This window comes from Halichoerus grypus, chromosome 4 (assembly GCF_964656455.1).
Source record: "Halichoerus grypus chromosome 4, mHalGry1.hap1.1, whole genome shotgun sequence".
Classification (NCBI taxonomy): Eukaryota; Metazoa; Chordata; class Mammalia; order Carnivora; family Phocidae; genus Halichoerus; species Halichoerus grypus.
This window is the reverse complement of record NC_135715.1, coordinates 123,963,337-123,985,885: the sequence shown is the minus strand read 5'-3', so window position 1 is coordinate 123,985,885 and position 22,549 is coordinate 123,963,337. Positions and strand designations below refer to the sequence as shown.

At 35.5% G+C, this 22,549-nt stretch overlaps 1 protein-coding gene across 2 annotated transcripts in view; it reads left to right on the top strand.

The window, feature by feature from the left end:
• The window catches only part of PLA2R1 (phospholipase A2 receptor 1), a 115,497-nt gene extending 96,041 nt beyond the window's left edge, over positions 1-19,456 (top strand). Inside the window, exons 21-30 of one of the 2 annotated variants that reach the window (XM_078070878.1) lie at positions 2,811-2,928; positions 3,611-3,741; positions 4,099-4,246; positions 7,838-8,076; positions 9,673-9,841; positions 11,226-11,291; positions 11,862-11,978; positions 13,129-13,305; positions 15,664-15,696; positions 15,821-19,456. In XM_078070878.1, coding sequence (XP_077927004.1) covers positions 2,811-2,928; positions 3,611-3,741; positions 4,099-4,246; positions 7,838-8,076; positions 9,673-9,841; positions 11,226-11,291; positions 11,862-11,978; positions 13,129-13,305; positions 15,664-15,696; positions 15,821-16,035 — 1,413 coding nt within the window. In that variant the 3' untranslated portion in view covers positions 16,036-19,456. Of the gene's footprint in view, positions 1-2,810; positions 2,929-3,610; positions 3,742-4,098; positions 4,247-7,837; positions 8,077-9,672; positions 9,842-11,225; positions 11,367-11,861; positions 11,979-13,128; positions 13,306-15,663; positions 15,697-15,820 lie in introns of both variants that reach the window. The other variant, XM_036070995.2, reaches the window with a different exon arrangement.
• Positions 19,457-22,549: the final 3,093 nt, after the last annotated feature.

Below are 22,549 nucleotides of genomic sequence, written 5' to 3'. Positions count from 1 at the left end.
ACATGATCAGCACTGAGTTTTGAAAAGAATCATTCAAGTTGCAATGGCAAAGACAGATTGGAGGAAGGCAAGGATGAGGAAGGTTTTTTCTTTTTTAAAGATTGTTTATTTATTTATTTGAGAGAGAATGAGAGACAGAGAGCACGAGAGGGAAGAGGGTCAGAGGGAGAAGCAGACCCCCTGCTGAGCAGGGAGCCCGATGTGGGACTCGATCCCGGGACTCCAGGATCACGACCTGAAGGCAGTCGCTTAACCAACTGAGCCACCCAGGCGCCCAAGGATGAGGAAGGTTTTAAGAGTAGTTGGGAAGCTACTGTAATAGTCCAGGGAAGAGAGAAGTAGTTTGGGCTAAGATAGTGAAGGCTGTGAGGTGGCAGGAATGGGAAGAATGAGAAAGGACTCTGAGAAATGGGATGTATGTCTAAATGGTAATTGAAAGGGGGATGGAGTGGGAAGGCAAGGAGACTCCCAGGTTTCAGGCTTATATAAATACATGGCTGACTTTGCCAGTCAACATCAGTAAGAACACTGGAAAAGGACGAAGTTTGGGAGAAAGGTCATAAATTCCATTTTCAAATTTTGAACTGGAAATGACTTTGAGATAAAAAAAGAATTTATATTCAAAACTTGTTTGCAATACAGTAGAATATCCTTAATTCACAGCAATAATAAGAGATGCATTAAACTTGATCACATTTTGCAAATTAGTAAGTAAATAAACAATTTAAAATTAAGAGTGCTGTACTTCATCTTACTGCTTTGCTTTAATTACTAATGACACCATTTCAAACTGTGTTAGTAAATATGTTTTTGGGTTTTTTAGGAAACAATGAAGTTGTGGGAATAAGAAATAAGCTAGTAAATCGTGGCTGAGGCCAACGTGGGGGGGATGGGGGAGTAGGAGGGTAGGATGGGGGGCGTGTGTGTGTGTGTGTGTGTGTATGTGTATGTGTGTGTGTGTTTTCTGGGAAGATTTATTGAGCTAACTAAACCAATGAGGTTCACTGGTATTTATGAATGGTTCATTAGTGTGACTATCTGAACACAAGGTGAATTCACATTAAATGATAAGACTGCCTAATAATTAGTGTGTGCCACTCTTTGGAATTTGTAATTAGAGAAAAGAGACAAAATGAAAGGAAATAGATAAAGGAATAGTTGTTATAAAATTAAAATCCTTTAAAGCCAATTCCATTTCTTTGTGAAGCAAACAAGGTAAAGAGGACCAGAAGAATTGAAAATGTACTTCCTCTGTTAGTTGGTAACTCCAGGCTACATCAGTGTTTCTGGTTTTTATCCTAAAAACAGTGGACAATCCCTAATAGTTTTATTTATTTATTTATGGAAATCCCTAATAGTTTTAAACTAAAGAGTGACATGATCAGGATTAAGTTCTGAAAAGAACTACCTGGGCACTATTGACATTTGGAGCTGGATAATTCTTTGTTATGAGGGGACTGCCCTACGCATTAAAGAATGTTTAGCAGCATCCCTGTACTCTACCCACCGATAGCAAAGCTCCCCCCTTGAGCTATGACAACCAAAAATGTCTCCAGACGTTATTGAATGCTCCCCTTTGGGAACCATTGGACTAAATCTAGAATGCCTGAGAATGTCATTTGACAACTAGTTAGGGGTCTATTGGCTTTTATTATGTTCCATAAATATTTACTGGGGAACTTCTTTGTTGTGATGGTCAGAGAAGAGCAAAGAAAAGTCTCTCTGCTTTTTAGGGAGTTTATGATGATGGGGAAGGGTGGGGGGACTGACAAATATAGAAATTAAAGGATGAGGAAAGATGTCATTCCAAAGGAGGATGGGGAAGGATGCTCTCTCAAGTGTAGGCTTCCACACTAGCCTAGAATTGTCTTGTAACTGGGGTTTCCTTGGTGGCGAAATCTTGAGATCTAACCTATCAATGAATGTGTTTGCCTGTGTTCATTGATAAGAGAATAGTCCACATGGAATATCCTTTGTATACAGTCTCTCCTGACTTCTCTGGAAATTTGCCTGATCCCCTATAGCCTGTCTTTTCTATCTCTCCCTCTCCCCTGACTCCACCTGACCCTATTAACATGTTTAAATTTCACTGACCCTACCTGACCTGTCCAGTAGTTACTGTGCCACTTCTCACCCCATAATGACTAACCCTGCCGTGCCACAGACATGATTCTCTCATGAGTAACGATCAATTCTCACTGCCAAATCCCACAGCCTTCTGTTTCTCCTTCCTAGGTTTCCTTGGTTCTGCCCTTGCTTCCCTTCCAACTGTGCTCATGTTTTTCTTCTCTGGCTCTTCCTTGTGGACTTAAAAACCACATCGCTAACTCAAGTAATTAGTGAACTTAAATACCTGATGCGGTTTGATTCCCTAGTATTCCTCTCTAACTTAAAGGGAGGAAGTGTATTTGTAAATAAAACTGAACTAAGCTATTAATTGCTACCTCCAAATTTTAAAAAAAATTAAATCTACCACTATACCCTTTGCAATCAGGCTGGCTCCTTTTAAAAAGGAATACTGTTTTTCACTGAGCAGAAGACATTGTTCTGATATCCTGCATAACAAAGCACATCCTTGCTTCTGTTCCTGCCGGATACAAATGCATGCAAATATTGACTTACCCTAAAAGCCGGTCCTCTGTTTTACTTTCATACCTTTGGAGCAGCTCAAAGAAAAAAAAATGAGTCATTTCTGCTTTAGAAAATTATGAAGAATTCTAAAGTTTGATCTCCAGTGTCTTTGGGAGGTTTTTAACTCATTTAGGAAAATATGGAAATGAATGCTTTTTTTTTGGACATTTTTTTAAAAGTGCCTTTTGGTGAAAATCCCCAAAGACCCAAGTGATTGGAAGAACTGGACGTCCGCTCAAGATTTCTGTGTTGAAGAAGGGGGAGCACTAGTCGCCATTGAAAATGAGGTGGAGCAAGGTAGAGTACTCCATGTTCAATCAAGCAAAAATAACTTTTTTATTCAAATATTTATTATAATGTTCCCCCCAAATACTAATATTTCCAAATCCACATTTTAAGTATTATATTGCTGATGACACATAAATTTTCAGTTTAACCTATGAGGCTTATATCATGACATCTGTAAAAGTACATTGCATTGCTTATAAACTGCTGATTTTTGGAGGTTTTTGTCTCCCCAGTAGTAGTGGAAAAAATAAGGACATATTTATGATCTGTATTTCAAAATGGCTAACATAATCTGAGGTATATTCTTTTATAATTGCATGGTATAATTTTTAGATCCCTTTAGATTTACCTGTACACTTGTATTTGATATTTAGACAATTGTATACTTCAGTTTAAGTATAGTAGATAAATCCTTTTTTGTTTAGAAAGGCATTGAATGAACACTGGAAATAGTTTTGTTAATAATATGATGAAATCCCAGGTTTAGCCAGCTAGTGTGCGTCAATTTAAACCGAAACAGAAGTGAAAGAGACTGCATTACCCTAATAAGAACAAAGTAACCAATTCCTACAACTGATTGGTAATTAAGTTTTGCTGTCATTTAAATAAAATCATAACTATAAACAGAATTCTATGATTACCCAAATGGTTTATATGGTATTAAACTTGATAATGTATTCCTGTTTTTCAGCTTTCATTACTATGAATCTTTTTGGCCAGACCACTAATGTGTGGATAGGGTTACAGAATGATAATTATGAAAAATGGGTAAATGGAAAGCCTGTGGCATATTCTAACTGGTCTCCATCTGATGTAATAAACGTGAGTTTTCAGATTTATTTTTTAGAAGTCATTTTACCAAGAGATCCTATTTGATACTTACTAAAGTATTTTTTTACTTGCTATACTTTATAGGCATAAATTTATATTAGTCTGTTATTAATATATTAATTTTAATAATGTAATTACATATCATTTTCATGTGTTCCATTAGTGTAATTACTATCACAATAATTATTTATCTTGTAGGTTATGAAGTGATCTGTGAACAGGTTTATTAAATGCAAATAAAGGAATAATACTGTTTGAATTTTTTAAATTGTCCTTGATAAAAATGTCAGTGTTATAATAATGCTATATGTTACCATTTTTTAAAAAAACATATGTATCTTTTTAAAGATTCCAAGTCATAACACCACTGAAGTTCAAAAACATATTACTCTCTGTGCCTTGCTATCAAGTAATCCTAATTTTCGTTTCACTGGAAAATGGTATTTTGAAGACTGTGGAAAAGAAGGTCATGGGTTTGTTTGTGAAAGAATACAGGGTAAGAAACATTTGCTTTTTTATTCCTTTCATCTCTATGCCCCACTCTTCTCTTCCATATTTGTTTTACACACTGTATGACTGTCATTTTCATAATTAACAGTGCCAGGCACTTAATTTTTGAGTTTTACATATATTTACTCATTTAATTTCCACTACCCCAGGATTATATTCTTTAGTGGGGTTCCAAAGACTACAGAGACCACTTGAGAGATGACCACATTTATGCATCCATTTTGGCCATATTAAATGGCTTAATTGCTTTGTTCTGGATTTATGAGTATATTCAGGTAATAAAAAGACATTAAGAAAATGTTGGAAAAGAATCAGAGAAATAAACAAACTAATATTTCCCACTTTCTTGGAAACCTAAAAATGCCTTCTGTGGCTAAATATGGCATGTAGCATGTTTCTAGAGCTGATGATGAGAACCCCCAGTAACTTTTGGTGTGAAATACAAAAGCCATACTATTACACACAGTCAGGGGTGTTGATGATCAGGGCAGATGCACTGTAAGTGACCTTGAATAATAAAAATAAAAACAGCAAGAACAACAACAATAGCTCATACCTCATGCTTTCTTCAAGTGCAAGGCTTCCCTGTACCATGCTACTCTGGAAGACCATAGTGTGTGTCTGGAGCTGGGTGGAACTCTGGGCAGGCTGTTGTATATATACTTACTTGGAATATTAATTATACTTCTTAGTGTTGCATGCATGTGAACTCTTTAATGCACTAAGTATCATCCCCAGAAAAGCAATTCCAGGGAAGCCCCATTTCCTAATTCACAGTTATCACTTAAACATAATAATAGTCAGGAACTGAAAGAAGATACCCAGTCAGTTATAGCAAGAGTATTATGAGAAGAGTAGAGTTTTGTAGGGAAAGAAATATCAATATACCATGTCCTTACACACTTAGGATATACCTGGCACTGTGTCTTGGCTTCAGAAGCATTAAGGCATAAAAGCCTCCCAACGATACTAGGATAAGGAGGTAAAAGTCTCCCCATGTAACAGATAAGAAACTTGAGGCTTAGAAAAAGTAAGTAACATATTCGAGCTCTCATAGTTTTGGGACTAACAATGTATACATTCTTTTAGACATAGTATAAAGTAGCTGTGGTTGAGAGTATAGGCACTGGAGTTCACAACCTACTTGATTTCCACATCTGTCAAGTGGGATAATTACTATCTCACAGACTCTATGTATATACAATGCTTAGCAAGTTGCCAGCATATTAACAAATGATAGTTGTTTCTATTATTATTTCCAAAAAATGTATTATTTAACTACACAAATTCTTTTTTTGAAATTATAATTATAATAACGTATTTAAACTGATACATCCAGCAGATTATCGTTTCAACATATAGCCAATATAAAAAAATATTAATGAGATCTCTTACATTCTTTTTTTTTTTTGTAGTAGGTTGTTGAAATCCAGAGAGTATTTCACAACACATCTCCATTTAGACAAACTACATTTCAAATGCACAATAGTGCATTTGCTACCATATTGGATAGTGCAGGTCTGGAAGAAGAATGTAACTACACAAATTCTTGTAGCCTACAATAAATGCCCAAATTCTGCTCCACTTCTTTATTTGCCATATAAATATGTGCTTACATTGGACTTAGAGCCTAAAGTCTAACTGCCTGAAAGATAAAGATTCCTAAATAACAGGGAGACAAGGACAAAGTCAAGAGCCCCAATTTGGGATTTGGTTTCCAATAGATCTTTCTTTTTTAGGTCAATGGGTGGCAAAATCATGTTGCTCAAAATCACTTACGTTTTGAAGTTTGATGGAATCAATTACACATGGAGAATTCTATATGTGTGAAAATACAGATATATAATGGGGGAAACAGTCAAATTGGTATTTTGTCACATATATGAAAAATTTCAGTTACCTTAATCTTACCAATTATTATCATTTTAAAAAATCTACTATTTTAAAAATCTACTATGGTATTATACTGGGTTTTTTTAAAAAAATAACCTTAGAATTGGTACATAGGCTGTGATGAATAAACAGGTATAAAAGTGTACTCCATTACAATTTGGTTGGTAAATAGGTTAATTTCACTTTGGTTTTACAATATGAACTACTATTATATTGAGGTCACATTTTCACGTAAAAGTCAAATTCCCATTTTGCCATTTTTACTTGGCATAAAGAACCAACATTTACTGAGCACCTGCTGTGTTCCAGGTACTATGTTCTAAATACTGAGTTCCAATTAGTGCCCTATATGGTTATCTCTGAATCCTACCCACACCCCTCTAAGGAAGGACTTACTCATTTCTTACAGAACAAAAATTTGAGGTTTGGAGGGATTACTTATTTTCCCAACGTCACTTAGCCCTGTATAGTCAGGACTGGGCTTGATTCCCAGGTCTTCTGACCTATCTACACTTCATCATGCTCCTTTTCAACCCCAAATGTAATAAAACCAATAAACAGGGAAATATTCCAGCTACTTTGGATCAGACAGTTCAGAAATTCTTATTTTTCTGTTTTAGGTTTCCTAAAATAAGCCTATCCTAGTACATAATATAGTATAGAACAAAAAGGCCAAGTGCACATATTAAAGAGGAAATATCTTGCGTGTAAAAACACGGGCTTAGCTGTCACATAATCTGTCACTCGTGAAAAAGAAAGCACCACTGATCATGTCTGGGAAAACCTTGCCTTTTAATTTGTAAATCTCGACTCTGATATATTAATATATTAATATATTAATTATTAATATATAATAGTAAGTCTTTATGATATATTAATAGTAAGTCTTTATGGAACTGTGTATATTTTAAGTGTTTATTAATGTAACTTTTAAACTTATTTTTAGAATTTATACATGTAAACATTAAACATGATAGCAACTATCATGCAATCTCAAATTTAATAAAGGGTGGTATTTGAGAATATGCACTTGTAAAATTATGTCTGCAACATTGTATATGACGACATAATATATGTCAATATTCTCTTAGTAAGTATTAAGTTCTGCCAGAGCAGTATGTGTTAGGCCGGGTGTAGGGAGTGGAATAAAACCTGCCTAAGGAGATCAGTTCCATCAAAAAGTGGTCAGTTTAAAAAGGGACAGTAAAAAAAATAGGAAATCTAGAAATGGTTAACTATGTGTATATTTTTATTTAATTTTAATTTTTTTAAAGACTTTATTTATTTATTTGACAGAGACACAGCAAGAGAGGGAACACAAGCAGGGGGAGTGGGAGAGGGAGAAGCAGGCTTCCCACTGAGCAAGGAGCCCGATGCGGGGCTTGATCCCAGGACCCTGAGATCATGACCTGAGCCGAAGGCAGATGCTTAGTGCTTGAGCCACCCAGGTACCCCTATATGTGTATACTTTTAAAGACACTCATGCATTAAATTTCCTAAACGTTCTCATTCTTTAGCACCACCTATGCTTTCAGGTATTTATTCTCATTTTGAAATAGTTCTGGGGTGGAAAACTCTGATGTTAACCACAGAATGGACCATTATGACAGGGATCCAAACTAAGCTTTGCCTCCCCTCTTTCTCAACCAGATGCTAAAAATGATTTTTGTTGTTCTTGTTCTAGATCCCTCTGGACACAGCATAAATACATCTGATATGTATCCAGTCCCCAATACCTTGGAATATGGGAACAGAACTTACAAAATAATTAATGCAAATATGACTTGGTATACAGCAATAAAAACCTGCCTAATGCATGGAGCAGAACTGGCCAGCATTACAGATCAGTATCACCAGTCCTTCCTCACTGTTATCCTCAACCGGCTAGGACATGCCCACTGGATTGGACTATTCACTGCAGATGTAGGTATCTTAAATCCCTTGGAACATCCCTGCATAAGTAAATTTCACATCTACCTCCTTAGTGATATGGCAACTGAAATTAATACAAAAAAATTCCCAGAAATAATAGTAAAGGTAACATTTAAGTAATTGGTTTATAGAATAACTACTGACCAACCTTATGAAGAGCCTATGACTACAAATTAAAGGTATACCTTTTTAGAGTATACATCCACTTGCCTAATTTCTGGGAATTAATGTCCTTCAAAGGTTCTCTGAAAATTTCTGGGTATCTGGGGATACTGCCTCATGTGGGCAATGGAACACTTCTTAAACTCAAGCACCTGCATTTGAGTAATTTGTTGCATTTAAGAAATCCCCTAGAAAAATGGATCATGCTTCCTGCCTAGAAATGTGATTATTAATTAATTCAGTACCCCCTTGGAATTTAACACATGGGTTTTCTCTCCCTCTAAGGATGTATTTTGGAAAGTAAGACCTTTTTAGTTTTCTCTTTTTTTAAGTAAAAGTATTATATACTCAAAGTAGTGAAAAGTAAAATCTATCTATTCCATCCCAACCTCTGGTTCTACTACCCAAAGATAATCACTTGTAAACAGTTTCTTTTTTTTTTTTTTTTTTGTAAACAGTTTCTTGTGTGTCATTTAGAAATTTTCTACTTATACACATATATACACATGATGAATGAATATCTGTATTGTTTTTCAAGTACAAATGAGGTCATACTACATGTGCTGTCCTTAAACTTGCTTTTTGTTTAATATGCCTTATACAGCTTTCCATGTCAGCACATAAAAATCCAACACATTCTTTGGGAGAGCACCACATAAGGATATAGCATACCATTCTCCTCTGAGTAGAAATCTGGGTTCTTCTCAGTTTTTCACAATTACAAATAATACAAACAAACATCTTTGTGCAAGTTGGATAAATTCCTAGAAGTGAAATTGCTAAGCACACTTTAAATTTTAAGAAAGAGTGCCATATTGCCCACCAAAAGTTCATACTGATTTACATGCCAACGACTATGATCACATGTCATTTATTCATATCATTATCAATACTGGGTATTATCAAAATTTTAATCCTTGCCATTGGGATAGGTGAGAGAATGGCATTTTATGGTTGTTTATTGTAGTTTTGCATTACATAATGTTTTAACGTCATGTAGTCAATTTTGCATTATGGCCTCTGGATTTTGTATCAGACTTGAAAAGATTTTCCCCACATCAAGAGCATAAAATATTTAGCCAAGTTCTCTTTAGCACTTATGTTTTCAATTTTATGTATGAATCTTTGATCAATCTGAAATTTGTTTTGGTGTCAAGAACAAGATATTGATCAACTTCACTCTGATGGCTTACTGGGAAATTATGGTGGCAGGGAACCAAGGATTCCCAAAAACTAAAAAAGATACTGTTGTGACAGGTATTTCTTTTTGTCATGCCATATTCACAAGCTGTCCTAGACCCCCTGAAAAATAAGTCTAGATGTGGAAATATAAATCTATGTGTGAAGTAAGGGCTGCTCAAACAGCATTGGGTAATGCCACCAGCAGTCCTAGCAAGGAAATAATGGCTCAATTTCCCTCCACAGAATGGTCTTAATTTTGACTGGTCAGATGGAACCAAATCTTCCTTCACTTTTTGGAAAGACGATGAGTCATCCATCTTGGGTGACTGTGTTTTTGCTGACACCAGTGGGCGCTGGAGTAGCACAGCCTGCGAGTCATTTCTTCAAGGAGCAATTTGTCGTGTACCTACTGGTAGGTTCAGTTCTATTCAACTTAATAAATACATACTGGGAACCTACTGTGTGCAAGGCACTGTGCTAAGCAGGAGCTATGAGTAAGAGTAATAAGAAGTATCTGTCCTCAAGAAGCCTCTGGTCTGGTAGGTGCTGTTCAAACAAATAACTATTATACCAAATGATGGAAAAGAGGTAGTAAGTGTTGTGGGGGTTAGCAGGAAGGAGAACACATCATATCCACTTGAGAATAAGTAGAAAGACTTCTTGAAGGACATGACTATGGAGACTGGCCTTGAAGAATAGATGGGATGTAGTCAGACAATGATGGGACATGGAGAGGCATTCTGAGCAGAAAAGTTTGGGCAAAGACATGGAAGGAAGAAAGGACTGAACATGTATAAAGCAAAGCTGGTGTTGAGATTTGCCTGCATGGCAGGGTACCAGTAAGAAGAGGTGGGAGATCAGGCTAGAAACCTGCATTAAGAGCATGTATGAAGGAAAAGCTAATTCTGCTTCTAAAACACCATAAAAGTTATCCTTCCCTTTTCAATAGCATTGTATTTGTTGAGTGTTTAAGAAGTGTCAGACACTAGCTCATTTAAACTTCTTTGTAGGGGCACACTGGTTGGATCAGTCAGTAGAGCATGCAACTCTTAATCTCAGAGTCAGGAGTTTGAAGCCCATGTTGGGTATAGAGATTATTTAGAAGAAAAAAATTTAAAAAAATAAATTTCTCATGTAAGAAAGATGTTGTTGTTAGCTCTCTTTTTATAGATAAAGAAACCAAAGTGTGAGGAGGTTAGGTAACATGCCCACAGCCATACACAATTAGGATCTCAGCATGGATTTGACTCTCATGCTTGACCTCTAAAGCAAAGTCCACCTGAAATGTCCCTTAGTTATGTATTATGTTTTGTTATGCTATGTTACTTTACTGAATGCATTATTTTTCTCTCATAGGTTGATTGGCTGGTGAGGATTTTCTAAATCTATAATATTCAGCACTGCACAGATCACATTTTGTACATTTGGAAGTGCCTCTTGCTGACTTCATTCAGTTTCCAGTATTTCCATGAATCACATCCCCCAGTTTTTCCAACCTTTAGGATACCAATTATAAACATGAAAGACAGCAGCACCCATGCAGCACCCAAACTAAGCCTAAGAAGCTATGCATTAATACACCCTGTTATGTGTAGGTAAAGATTATTTTTGCCAGAAATGCTACAAACCAGTCTTGGTTTTATAATCATTTTTATTAAACCCACTCTTTCAGAGTATTATCATGAAAATCTCATTACACATATTTATCTTAGTCTGTCATAGAATTTAGTGCAATGTTTATCTTAATAAATGAACCCAGTCATCACCCTAAAATCATAACTGATTTTTGTTCGTAGAAACAAAACCATATGGACGTCCAGAGTTGTGCTCAGAAACTTCTATTCCCTGGATAAAATTCAAAAGTAATTGCTACAGTTTTTCTACAGTCCTAGACAGTATGAGTTTTGAGGCTGCTCATGAATTTTGCAAAAAGGAAGGTAATTCTTTTGTGATGGTAAAATGCTTTCAATGCATTCCTTCTTGACATTTCAGTAAACAATGTGGTTTTCTTCATTTGTCTGATTATTTAGTGACTTTAGGAGCAACCAAAAAATTGAAAAGATAAATACTATTGAATTTGCTTGTTTGGGGATGGTTTATCTGTGAAATTCAATGTCCAGGATAGAATTTGAAAACCTAAGATGATGTCTCAGAATACTACACTTTCCCAAGAAAATGTTCCTTTTGAATGCATTTGAATTATAAATTTTTAAAGTTCCCTAAAATTAATATTCTATGCTTTGACTTCTTAAGTACAACCTTGTATCTTTTAATAAATGTGGTATAATTTTTAATCAAAAATCACTTATTTACAATAGAAATTTTCACTCTGCAAAGACTGAGCTTTATAAATTATGGTGGTATAGGAGACATTTTTTAAATTGTATTACACATAAACACAAATACTTATTTACTGCTTATTTCTTTTATAGGATCTAATCTTTTAACAATCAAGGATGAGGAGGAAAATTCATTTCTCCTAGAAGAGCTTTTTGCTTTTGGTTCTTCTGTCCAGATGGTTTGGTTGAATGCTCAGTTTGATGGTGACAGTAAGTGATTTGGGTAGAGAAGAGGACAGGGCATAAATAAATACATGGTGGTCAAGGTTGATGAAAATGGCATCTACAAACCAGAAAGCTCTTCTTGGATACATTTGCTGTGAAAAATAGCATGAATCCTAAAGCCATTTCTTCCAAAGACAATATTGCTAACCCTTTTCTATACCCTTGTGTCCCTTTAAATAATCCTACAATACCAAAAATGAAAACAAGCAAACAACAAGTTTATCTTATACTTACCCTCACATCATGAAGATTCTTGGATGGAAACTTGTGTTCACAGACTTAGTCATAGACAACAAAACCCTATTTATTTGAAAATACCCAGATTATTCCTCAACGTTATAAAAGCACAACAGAGTTATAGAAATGTTTCAGGGATAAATTGTGCTATTAAAATTATTTGCTTCTCATAAAAACCAGGGTTTGTGATCAAATGAGAGCATGGCATTCTTCTCTCTATGTAACTGATGGTTGTTGAAAGTACTTATAAAGAAAATTATCTTAATTGGTACGGAGAACTTATTACATTGGTATACCAAGGTGGAGGGTGGGTCCACTCTGATAAGGGGGAGTGTTTCAATCACAGACATTGTTTAGAATTTCTAGTCCATTGTGACAATAAAAAGATGACCGACTTTTAGTTACTTTTATTGTTGGTTTTAAATCCTTTCAGCCAATGTACCCCCATTATTGCTTACACATGGATGGACTCTATCATTGCCCCCACCCCTTAGTACACCTGTGGATTGCTTTTTAAAGAAATTCACTGTAAAATTATGTTAGAAAGTGAGCTATTTTGCAATGATACAGATGTTAGGACTTAAAATGATTTCTTTAAATTGACTATAATGATAGGGAATATTTCAAAATTCACACTGTTACCTTAAGAAAGATGATATTCTAAATGAACTAAATTAGAACAGTATATCTAAAACAAATGGAGAGAGCTGTTCACAAGGCAACTTTACTAATACCTACCTTTTGATGTTGAGTTCATGACTGTACCTACTGAGTTGCATGCATCAGATAAGGAGACAGTCTCATTAAATTGAGGAGCTGCTTTTTATGGTTCACTCCAGTCTTAGGATATTTGATAATTGTACATATAATTCATAGTAAGTCAGCAATTTTTCCACAGATGAAACCACAAAGTGGTTTGATGGAACTCCCACAGACCAGTCAAACTGGGGCATTCGGAAGCCAGAGATGGATCATGTCAAACCCCATCTATGTATTGCCCTGAGGATCCCCGAAGGAGTATGGCAGTTATCCCCATGTCAAGAAAAAAAAGGATTTATATGCAAAATGGGAGCAGGTGGGTAAAGCCAGAGGGTAATTCTTCATTTTGATTCTACCCTGACTAATGTTGACCCACCTCTTTAGCATTTAAAGCTTTGAAAATCCAAGTATTCGGGGAGTATTCAGAAAGATTCTAACATCATCTTATTCAACATCAAGTAAGTCAGAGGACATTTCAGCTCCTTCTTTCTCTAATATGAAGAAAAAAAATCATTATAAAGACTATGACTTTCCAGTGTCACCCTAGCCGTTAATGGGCAAAAAAGCAGCTTAACCTCAAAAAAATAGAACTAGTAATATTAACCAGCAACCCTTATTCTGGCAACTGCTGCTCAGAAATTTTAAGATTCATCTTCGGTCCCAGAAAATATAATCTAGGCCTAGATATTCTTGCTGTGGATAAGTAGATGTGATTCTCTGTTGCTAGCCATAATATATTATAAAAGTCATAGTTTAACTTTACCTTCAGCTACATAGTTTGTGGTGATAAAAAGAAATAATAATTTTAGAAATCTAAGCCAGAAAATTGTAGTCAATTGCAAACAATACAGAGATTTCTAAGATAGGATGTTAACAATGATCATTAACAGTAGAAATGTGTTTTTAATAATAATCACAACATTTCTAGATGCCAGTATTGCAGAGAAGGAGGAATTGGTGTGGCCTCGGCTGCTGGTGAAGGTTTCTGAGAAGAGATAAGGTTTTGGAATCCCAAAAGATAAAGAGAATAGAGAAGGGAAGCCATATTAAACAAAAGTCCCAGTATGACTAAAGGCAGCAATTGAGAATAAGCTTATATTAGACTGAAGGGCTCACATTAGGTAGTGAAGGGAATAAAACTGGACAGTAATGTAGGATCCATTCGCAGAGAGTACCAGTCTCAAGAGCTGAACTTCATGGTGAAGAAGACAGGGAACCCCTAGGAGCTCTGTAGACACCTGCTGTGAAATCACACTCATCCAGATGTAAAGGGAGGCAGTTGTAATTTGAATGATAGAACTAGGAACACGAGGAAGAGTAGAAATGGGAAAAGAGAATCATCAGGCTTTGGTGATCTGATTAGACACTGGGTGGGAATGAAGGAGAAAAAACTGGTAGGTGTCTGCACCAACGGTTAAGCCCAGTAGTGTGGATAGCAACTCTTGTGGAAAACATGACTAAGCCTAATAAGTAGTGTGCCCAAGTGATCAATAGCATTCAATTTCAAGAACAGATCAGAAATACCTCGTGTCTGTACAGGACTTTAAAGCTTCCTATAATATAGAGGACACCTCTTTCATCCCTCACAGCAACTTCCTAAGGCAATGGAGAAACAATATTCCCATTTTACAGATGAGAAAAGCACTTGTCCAAACTGGGGCTACATCAAGGACCATGCTCCAAATATTCTGACTCTACATGCTCCTTCTATATCTGCCCACTGCATGCATCCAGAGAATAAATATTCTTTTAACAGTCTTTCTTTAAAAAGTATCTTCACACACACATAATATATGTTTTCAATAGTATTACGAAAAAGTATGCAGTATTATTTTTAAGTTGCAAAAACAAGTTCTGTTAATGTGGTTTTGCTGTTGGTGACAATGTTTCTTTTAAATCTCTTTTAAGTGTGTAAGAGTGAATGGGCATAAGTATTGCACCAAGGCACTTTCTCCACTCGCAATCCCTTTACTGATCTTCCTCTGAGTCATTCTCTACATATTTCTCTGGATCTTTACCTAGATTAAAAATAGCAGAGCTCAAATTTAGAGATAGAGCCTACTTGAAAGAGATACATTTCTACAGTAGAAAGTCCTCAAACAGAACCCTCCAATTTTTTGAATGGGGGAGCTGTTATTCATTTCCTGAGATTCTTGAGATTGCAAAGGTGAGAAGGTGCTGATTTTAAAATCCTTGCGTGGAGGTAAAGAGATTATCATTGCTGGACAAACTCCATCTCAGAGCTTAACAAAACTTAGTTCCTTGCAGGCAGGGACTATATTTTATTTGTATTTCTATTGCAGCACAGTGCTGAGACTAGATGGAACTTTTTCAGCTTAAAAAAAAAAACAGCATATGTGTTTGTGAGCAATGATAATGATTACAATAAATCAGGGGTCAGCAAAATTTTCTTGTAAAGGGCCAGACAGTAAATATTTTAGGCTCTGGGGGCCATATAGTCTCTGTCACGTTGTCATTGTAGCATGAAAGCAGCCACAGACGATACATAAATGGATGAGTGTGGCTGAGTTCCAGTAAAACATTATTTATAAAAACAGGCACCAGATCTGATCCATGAGCCATAGTTTGCTGAGCCCTGCTATAAATAATAACATAATTTTGCCGAATTAAAAGAAAATTTTCATCTCAGTTTTTTTTTTGTATTTGGTTTTAGATATTCACCCAGTAAAGGAGCACTCAGGAAAAGGTAGGTTTGAACAGTACAGAACATTTTGATTTCTCTTAGAAATAATAATATAGAAAGTAACTATGTGACAGTATCTATCTTAACTCATTGTCATTGAACTTTTCCTTTCTGCATCTTTTTTCAGGACCAAGTCACAGTATTGTACCTCTTGCAGTAGCGTTGACACTGACAGTAATTCTGGCACTTTTCACACTTTCCTTCTGCATATACAAGCACAACAGAGGTATCTTCAGGAGATTTGCACAGTTTAGGAATCCTTACTACCCTACAGCCAACTTCAGTACAGTACATTTGGAAGAAAATATTCTCATTTGTGATCTTGAGAAGAATGACCAGTAACAATGAATTCAGAGAACGCTACAGCCCTAACGATAACTAAAGACTTAAGAGGAGTCTCCCCTGCATTTTCCTTTACATACCAGATGCCACTATAATGTGAATTGTGTCACTATTTTAATTATTCTTAAACTGATTACTGGTTTTGAACTGTAACCAAATCAGATGGGTGTTGATTTATTCATTTCCCCAAACTGTGATCTATTCTTAAAATGGGGAAATTATACAATGGTTACTAGTCAGAAAACAAGAACTATTAAAAATAACTCCCTATTGAAGACTCTCGAACCAATGTGAATAACAGGTTTTGTATTAATATGTTTCTACTGAAATTTAAAAAGAATTTTCAAACTAATCTGATATCTATTCAGACATTTACTCACACTCATCCCATTAAAAAAGAGAGGAAGCAAAACAAATTTTAAAACTCTATGCTTGTATACAAGACAAAAAGTTAAAGGTTTCTGAGAGGTTTCTTGTTTGTTTTCTAATTCAATCATTTTAACATCAGGGTTTAGAAAACAAATTTCTAAGCTTAAAACTCACACATTCTGGGCTCTAAACTAATATTTAGAGTGATATTTGTTTTTATTAGTTCTGACTTCCCAAACTAAAGAAGAAAAATTACCTGTCTTTAAATAGGGAAGATCTTGGTTAGCAGCACACTTGCATAAGCAACTACATAATGTGGCCTAAAATCTTCATTTACTAAATGATAACTTTGTTATTTTAAAATATAGATAAGCTTAAAGGAATTTATTGAAGTTTTGCTATTGTTAAAACTCATGGCCTTTATTAAAACTAAAGGTATAAAGTAATATATAACTCTCCTAACAACTAAAAAATACAACATATAATTTAAATGTAAAGGGGGAAAAATGAAGATATGAATTACAGTACCATTAGAACCACACTAGAAGATATATTGAGAAGTACTAAATAAATGACTCTCCAATTATAATCTAGATACCTTTGCTATATAAACAGGTTTATGTGGGGTATTCTATTTAGTAAACTATGGTTCTTAAGAACCATCTCTGTTTGTGTTGGACTAGTTAATGCTGTTGGTAAATAATGATTAATAGTATGATACTGTCCACAAATTGAATATCACAGATTTGACTTTCCTTCACAAATTTCTCATTATGGAAAAGTGACTTCAGAATCAATATTTTAAAGTTTACTCATTCCATAACTATTCCCTGCATTCCTATGAAAAACCACGTGCCATTCTAGAAACTGGATGGATTGGGGTGAGCAAATTAATGAGAACTTGTTTTTATGTCACTTATTTTCCAATGAGAGAAAAGTGAGAGAAATCCAGTAAAGAAATTCATAAGTAGAAAATACCAGGTGGTTATGAAAATTAAGTAAGGTCTTGTGATAGAGAAGAACTGGAGGAATCTCAAGGCCTCCCCAGAGTGTGCATTTTAATTATTACATCCTGCTGCCCTGAAAACTAGTGGCCACTAGTCACAAGGTGGAACTCTGGGAGAAAGGATGAGTGAATCTCTAAGTGAAAAGCCATCATCCTTAGAAATAGAATTTGATGAACATACCCTAAGAGTGGAGTCCTCGTGGCCTGAAACAGTTAATACAGCTTCCAAAAGTGGCTCTTTGCTACTGGTGTGTAGCTTACACACTAGGACGATCTACTTCCATAATTTTTTTTTAAGTTTTGAGACTTCATTTTTTAAAAGATATTCTATTATGTAGCAGTTGTCTATTTAGAAGTCACAAGAATAATTGCCTTGAACTAACCAGGTGGTATAAAAGCCTGATTTAACAATCTGTCAAGTGAAATTAAAGTTCTATTCTTTTCAGTGGGCTTGGTAAAAACTGCTAATCAATTATCCTTCTAGTCAAGGTATATTGAAGTGGAATAGTCACACATAGCAATTTGACAAAGTATGTCATTAATAAAGTGGTTTTGCAGAAAGAAATTGCTCTGTTTGTCAATGCTCTGTACTTTGCTATTTAGTATTGAGCTACATTTCTAGAGAATCTGTCCCCATGGACAAGATCATGCACTCTTTCCCATTACTGAAATTTCAGAAATAGAAAGTACTGAAATATTATGTTTTATTTATAGATGTGCACTTTAAAAAACTTTTTGCACATCTATTTTTAATCTGAACTAGATTTCATAGCTATAGCATGAAAAACAAAAAAGCATCAGGGTCACAAACTCATTCACACATAATTAATGTGCCCCTCTCCAAAAAAATATATATATATATCAATTATTATCCATGACTCTGGGTAATGGAAAATCTTGGATTTTACAATTAAATATATCTTGGGCTCTTCCAATTCCAACAGTCCTCTTTTAGTTTAAATGCTTCTTCAATTGAAAGTCCCCTTCCTATCAAGGGTGGATTAGATGATCTCTTTAGATAAACAGTCTTTAGGAGTTTCCTTTTCCTCCTCAGAATGGTATTGGATATATGAAAACTTGTGTTGTTGTAGTACTGGGGGGAGAAGGTGATAAGTGACTATAAATATGTGTTATCTGTGTCCACTGAGGGTGGTTGTCTGGCCCCACTCCTGGGAACTTAGCTGGCATCAGATATGAAGCCTGTAGTTGGTGCAACCTGTAGTCTATTCTCTTTGATTTGGCTCCATTCTGGCTCTCCCTGGCACTGCCTTACCCTCAGTATATTGGCTGTGACTCCCATCCAATTCTCTACCTGAACACTGCAGTTATACAAAGCCACTTCATCTCTGCAGTAGTGAGACCTATCTAGCACATCAGTTACTCTATTAGGGGAGGCTAAGTGCTGTGGCAAACAATCCCAAAATCGCAGTGGCTGAACACAGCAAAGGTTTATTTCTCATCAACAGTGGTTTTGCAGGACTTTGCATTCATGGGTCCAGGCATCTCCTATATAGGAGAGTCTCCAATTTAGAGGGCCTTGGAGTCCTCCAATGGGTCTCCTACCTCTACCTGACAGAAGCTAACTTAGAACCTATCTTTGATTAAGTATGTAGCTTTCATGGACTATTGAAATACATTCTTTAAGTTAACAGTCTTCATACTAAGGACACATACCCTGAAGGTACATAAAGATTTCCAAGGAACAGAGGGGCATGGATATTTTTAAGAAGCTCAGTTTTCAGAATCTTTAACCTTCATATATATTCTTTCTTAGAATTAACTTGCATGAGAACACATGTGAGAGCATAGTGTCATGCTGGTTCTTCTTTTCCACCTCTCTTGTACAAATGCCTATCTCTACCTCAAAAAAACAAAACAAAACAAAACAAAAAACAAAACAAACAAACAAACAAACCATGGCTTTCACCCCAAATCTTGTTATGATGCTTTATCTTGGGAAAATCCTTCATGGCACCAAACAAAGAGAAAAAATTCAAAGTCGTGATGTCAATGAAGCTTCTTTTAATAAAGGAATTCTAAAACCAGTATAGAGCCTCATGTCTTTCCCTGTGTTTATACATTTTTTGATGAAAGGATGAAGTGATGAGTGAGAAATTTCCATGTTGGGATATTCTAAGTTAATATGCGTTATACAGAGTAACAAGAGAAATGATAACTACTACTTTTGTTTAAGAGTATCTCATGCAGCCCCTAACTATTGCCAGAAAAGGTATTTCTGGGGAAATTTCTGGTGAAAACAAAGGGAGTGTAGATACCGATAAGAACCTGACATCTTGGGGCGCCTGGGTGGCTCAGTTGTTAAGCGTCTACCTTCGGCTCAGGTCATGATCCCTGGGTCCTGGGATCGAGCCCCACATCGGGCTCCCTGCTTCTCCCTCTCCCACTCCCCCTACTTGTGTTCCCTCTCTTGCTGTGTCTCTCTCTGTCAAATAAATAAATAAGGTCTTAAAAAAAAAAAGAACCTGACATCTTACCTTATCCTGATGAAAGGCTTATGACAAAGCCCTGTGCTTTATCTGTCTTAGATTTCTAAGTGAAGGTGAATCTTAACATGCTCATTGAACTGAAAAATGGAATCAGATTTTTTTCTGAATGTTTATTTGTCTTATTTGGCTCAGGGATTTGACAATGAAGATTGGCCTTACCTATTAAGTTTTATGACGAATATTTTTCATTACCTGAATAAACTAAATTAACAACTCCAGTGTCATGATTAAAGCACTTATTAAGATAAAGACATTTTAATAGAAAAATAGTATTGACAAAACTATAATGACATTAACAATATCATTTCCCCAACCTTACTTGGTATATCAGATAAAACAAGCGGTGCCTATGAGTGAAAGAGTATAATTAATAGTCATTTGAAAAGTCTTAGTAAAGCCTGTTAATTTTACTTCTAGGAAACTGACAAAGTGAATCATTCTAATGACTGGGTAACAAATCCTTTTGCAACTTGACTGTTTCCAGTTCTTTGCTTTAAGCAAAACTCAAGAAGGACATAATCAAATTATCAGTTGACAGATGACGAAAAGTGATTTTTATTGTAGGATCACTGTGACTTTGGGCACAAATGAGAAAATAATTCAAATAATGAAATTATATTGCTATAACGAATCCCCTTTCATTCCCATCTACTTATTTATATGAAGAAAGTTTTTATTTTGGTCAGGATAGGTTAGGGCATGCTGTGAAAACAAAAAAAATCTTCAAATGTTAATGGTTCAAAACAAAACTCAAAAATTATTTTTTTGGTCATGCAAAGCCTGCTATGGTTCCATTGGTTCTCCAGGGAAGTTCACATCCAAGCAATAACTCATAGATCCAGGCTCCATGTCCCTACCTTGGGAATATGTGATACTATGGCAGGAAAAAGGAGTAGAGAACTCTTAAGTTTCTGCATCCTTAAGTGGCACTTCCACTCACATATCATTGGCCAGACTAGTCACATGGTCCAACCTAAATGCAAGAAAGTCTGAGAGGTCTCCCAGTGTGCTCAGGAAGGAGAGGATAACCAACTACAATGAGCACCAGCAATCTCTACCAGAGTTTCTCAGCACGTATGGCTGAGTATAATAATAGTAGAATTCATGCTAAATCCTGACTCATTCTGGCAATTTGAAATTAATTAATTTTATCTGTGATACGTCCATTTCATTAAGAGATACATTACCTATAACATTTTAGTTTGATATATACTAATTATTTATTAACTGTTGTAATATATTTATGTTGTTCTGATCAATTGTGTACTAATAAAAATTAAAGTGACAGTTCAATATAGAAGAAAATGTATTAACACCTAGGGCCTATGTTCACAGAGAATTTTAAAAATAATTTTAATTTACATACATATTTTTTACTGTAGGCCAACATGACGAGGTGATGAATAAAATATTTTCAAGATTAAAAATATATTACATTAGAATAAAATTCTATGGGTGGATTGGAATGGAAATACAAGACTAAGGAGAAAAACAAAGCAAAATCTCTGACTGCCAAGAGCTTGTTTATGTGTATTTCTATTTTTAAATAGATTATGATGGAATTCAAATTGTTAATGTATCTCCAATCAAAGGAACTAGGATGCCCTGGAGAAGTGGCTGATTCCAGGTCTGGGGCAGGAAAAATGCAAGATGAAAGTGGATTATCTTGTGGCCCCAGAAAGTAAAAAATTGCTCACAAAAATATGAGGTCATGACCAAAGAACATAGGAACTAACCTGATGGAGCTCCCAATGGCCAATATTGGAACAATTTGAGAAAAAAAAATATTGATAGTATTGGATTATAACCCATAGAATAAATATGTACAAGTCCATATTGATAAAAAAAACAAGCAACTGAATGAATGAATAAATAAACTGAGGAGAAACAACAGTTCTTTTCCACAGAAGAATTACAGTAAGTGTAGAAGGAATGAGAGAAACAAAAATCACCATTAGGAAAACACAACGGTAATAATTTATATAGGCAAGATCTACCAGTGGGTGCTAAAATTAGTGGGTGACCGTTTGAAGAGAAACAGGAAATTTGCATAGCCTTAAAGTATCACCCCCAAGACAGTAACTAATTATAATGGGAAAGTACTAACCTTAGAGTAAATAAACCGCTTTATTCAAGTAATCAAGGCTAATATAAGCAGTAATCAGCCACATCAGCATCATGTAATCCCTAGTATGATGCCCTCAGAAGAGCACATGACTTCTTTGGTATCCTCTTCAGTAAGGCATAATCTTAATTTAATAATAGAAAACACCAGACAAATCCAAATTGAGGAACTTCTACAAAACAACTGACCACTTCCAAAGCACCCAGGTCATAAAAGGAAAGATTGAGGAAATGTCATAGATTGGAGGAGAATAAGAAGACATGACAACTAAATGCATGGTGGCATCCTGGATTGAATCCCAGAAAAGAAAATGCACATCATGGAAAAATGTGAAAATAGAATGAAATTTATAGTTTGTTAATAAAGTATCATACTAATATTCATTTCTTAGTTTTCTTTAATTTTTTAAAAGGTTTTTATTTATTTGAGAGAGAGTGAGAGAGAGAGCGTGCACACGAGCAGGGGGGTGGGGCAGAGGGAGAGGGAGAAGCAGGGAGCAGGGAGCCG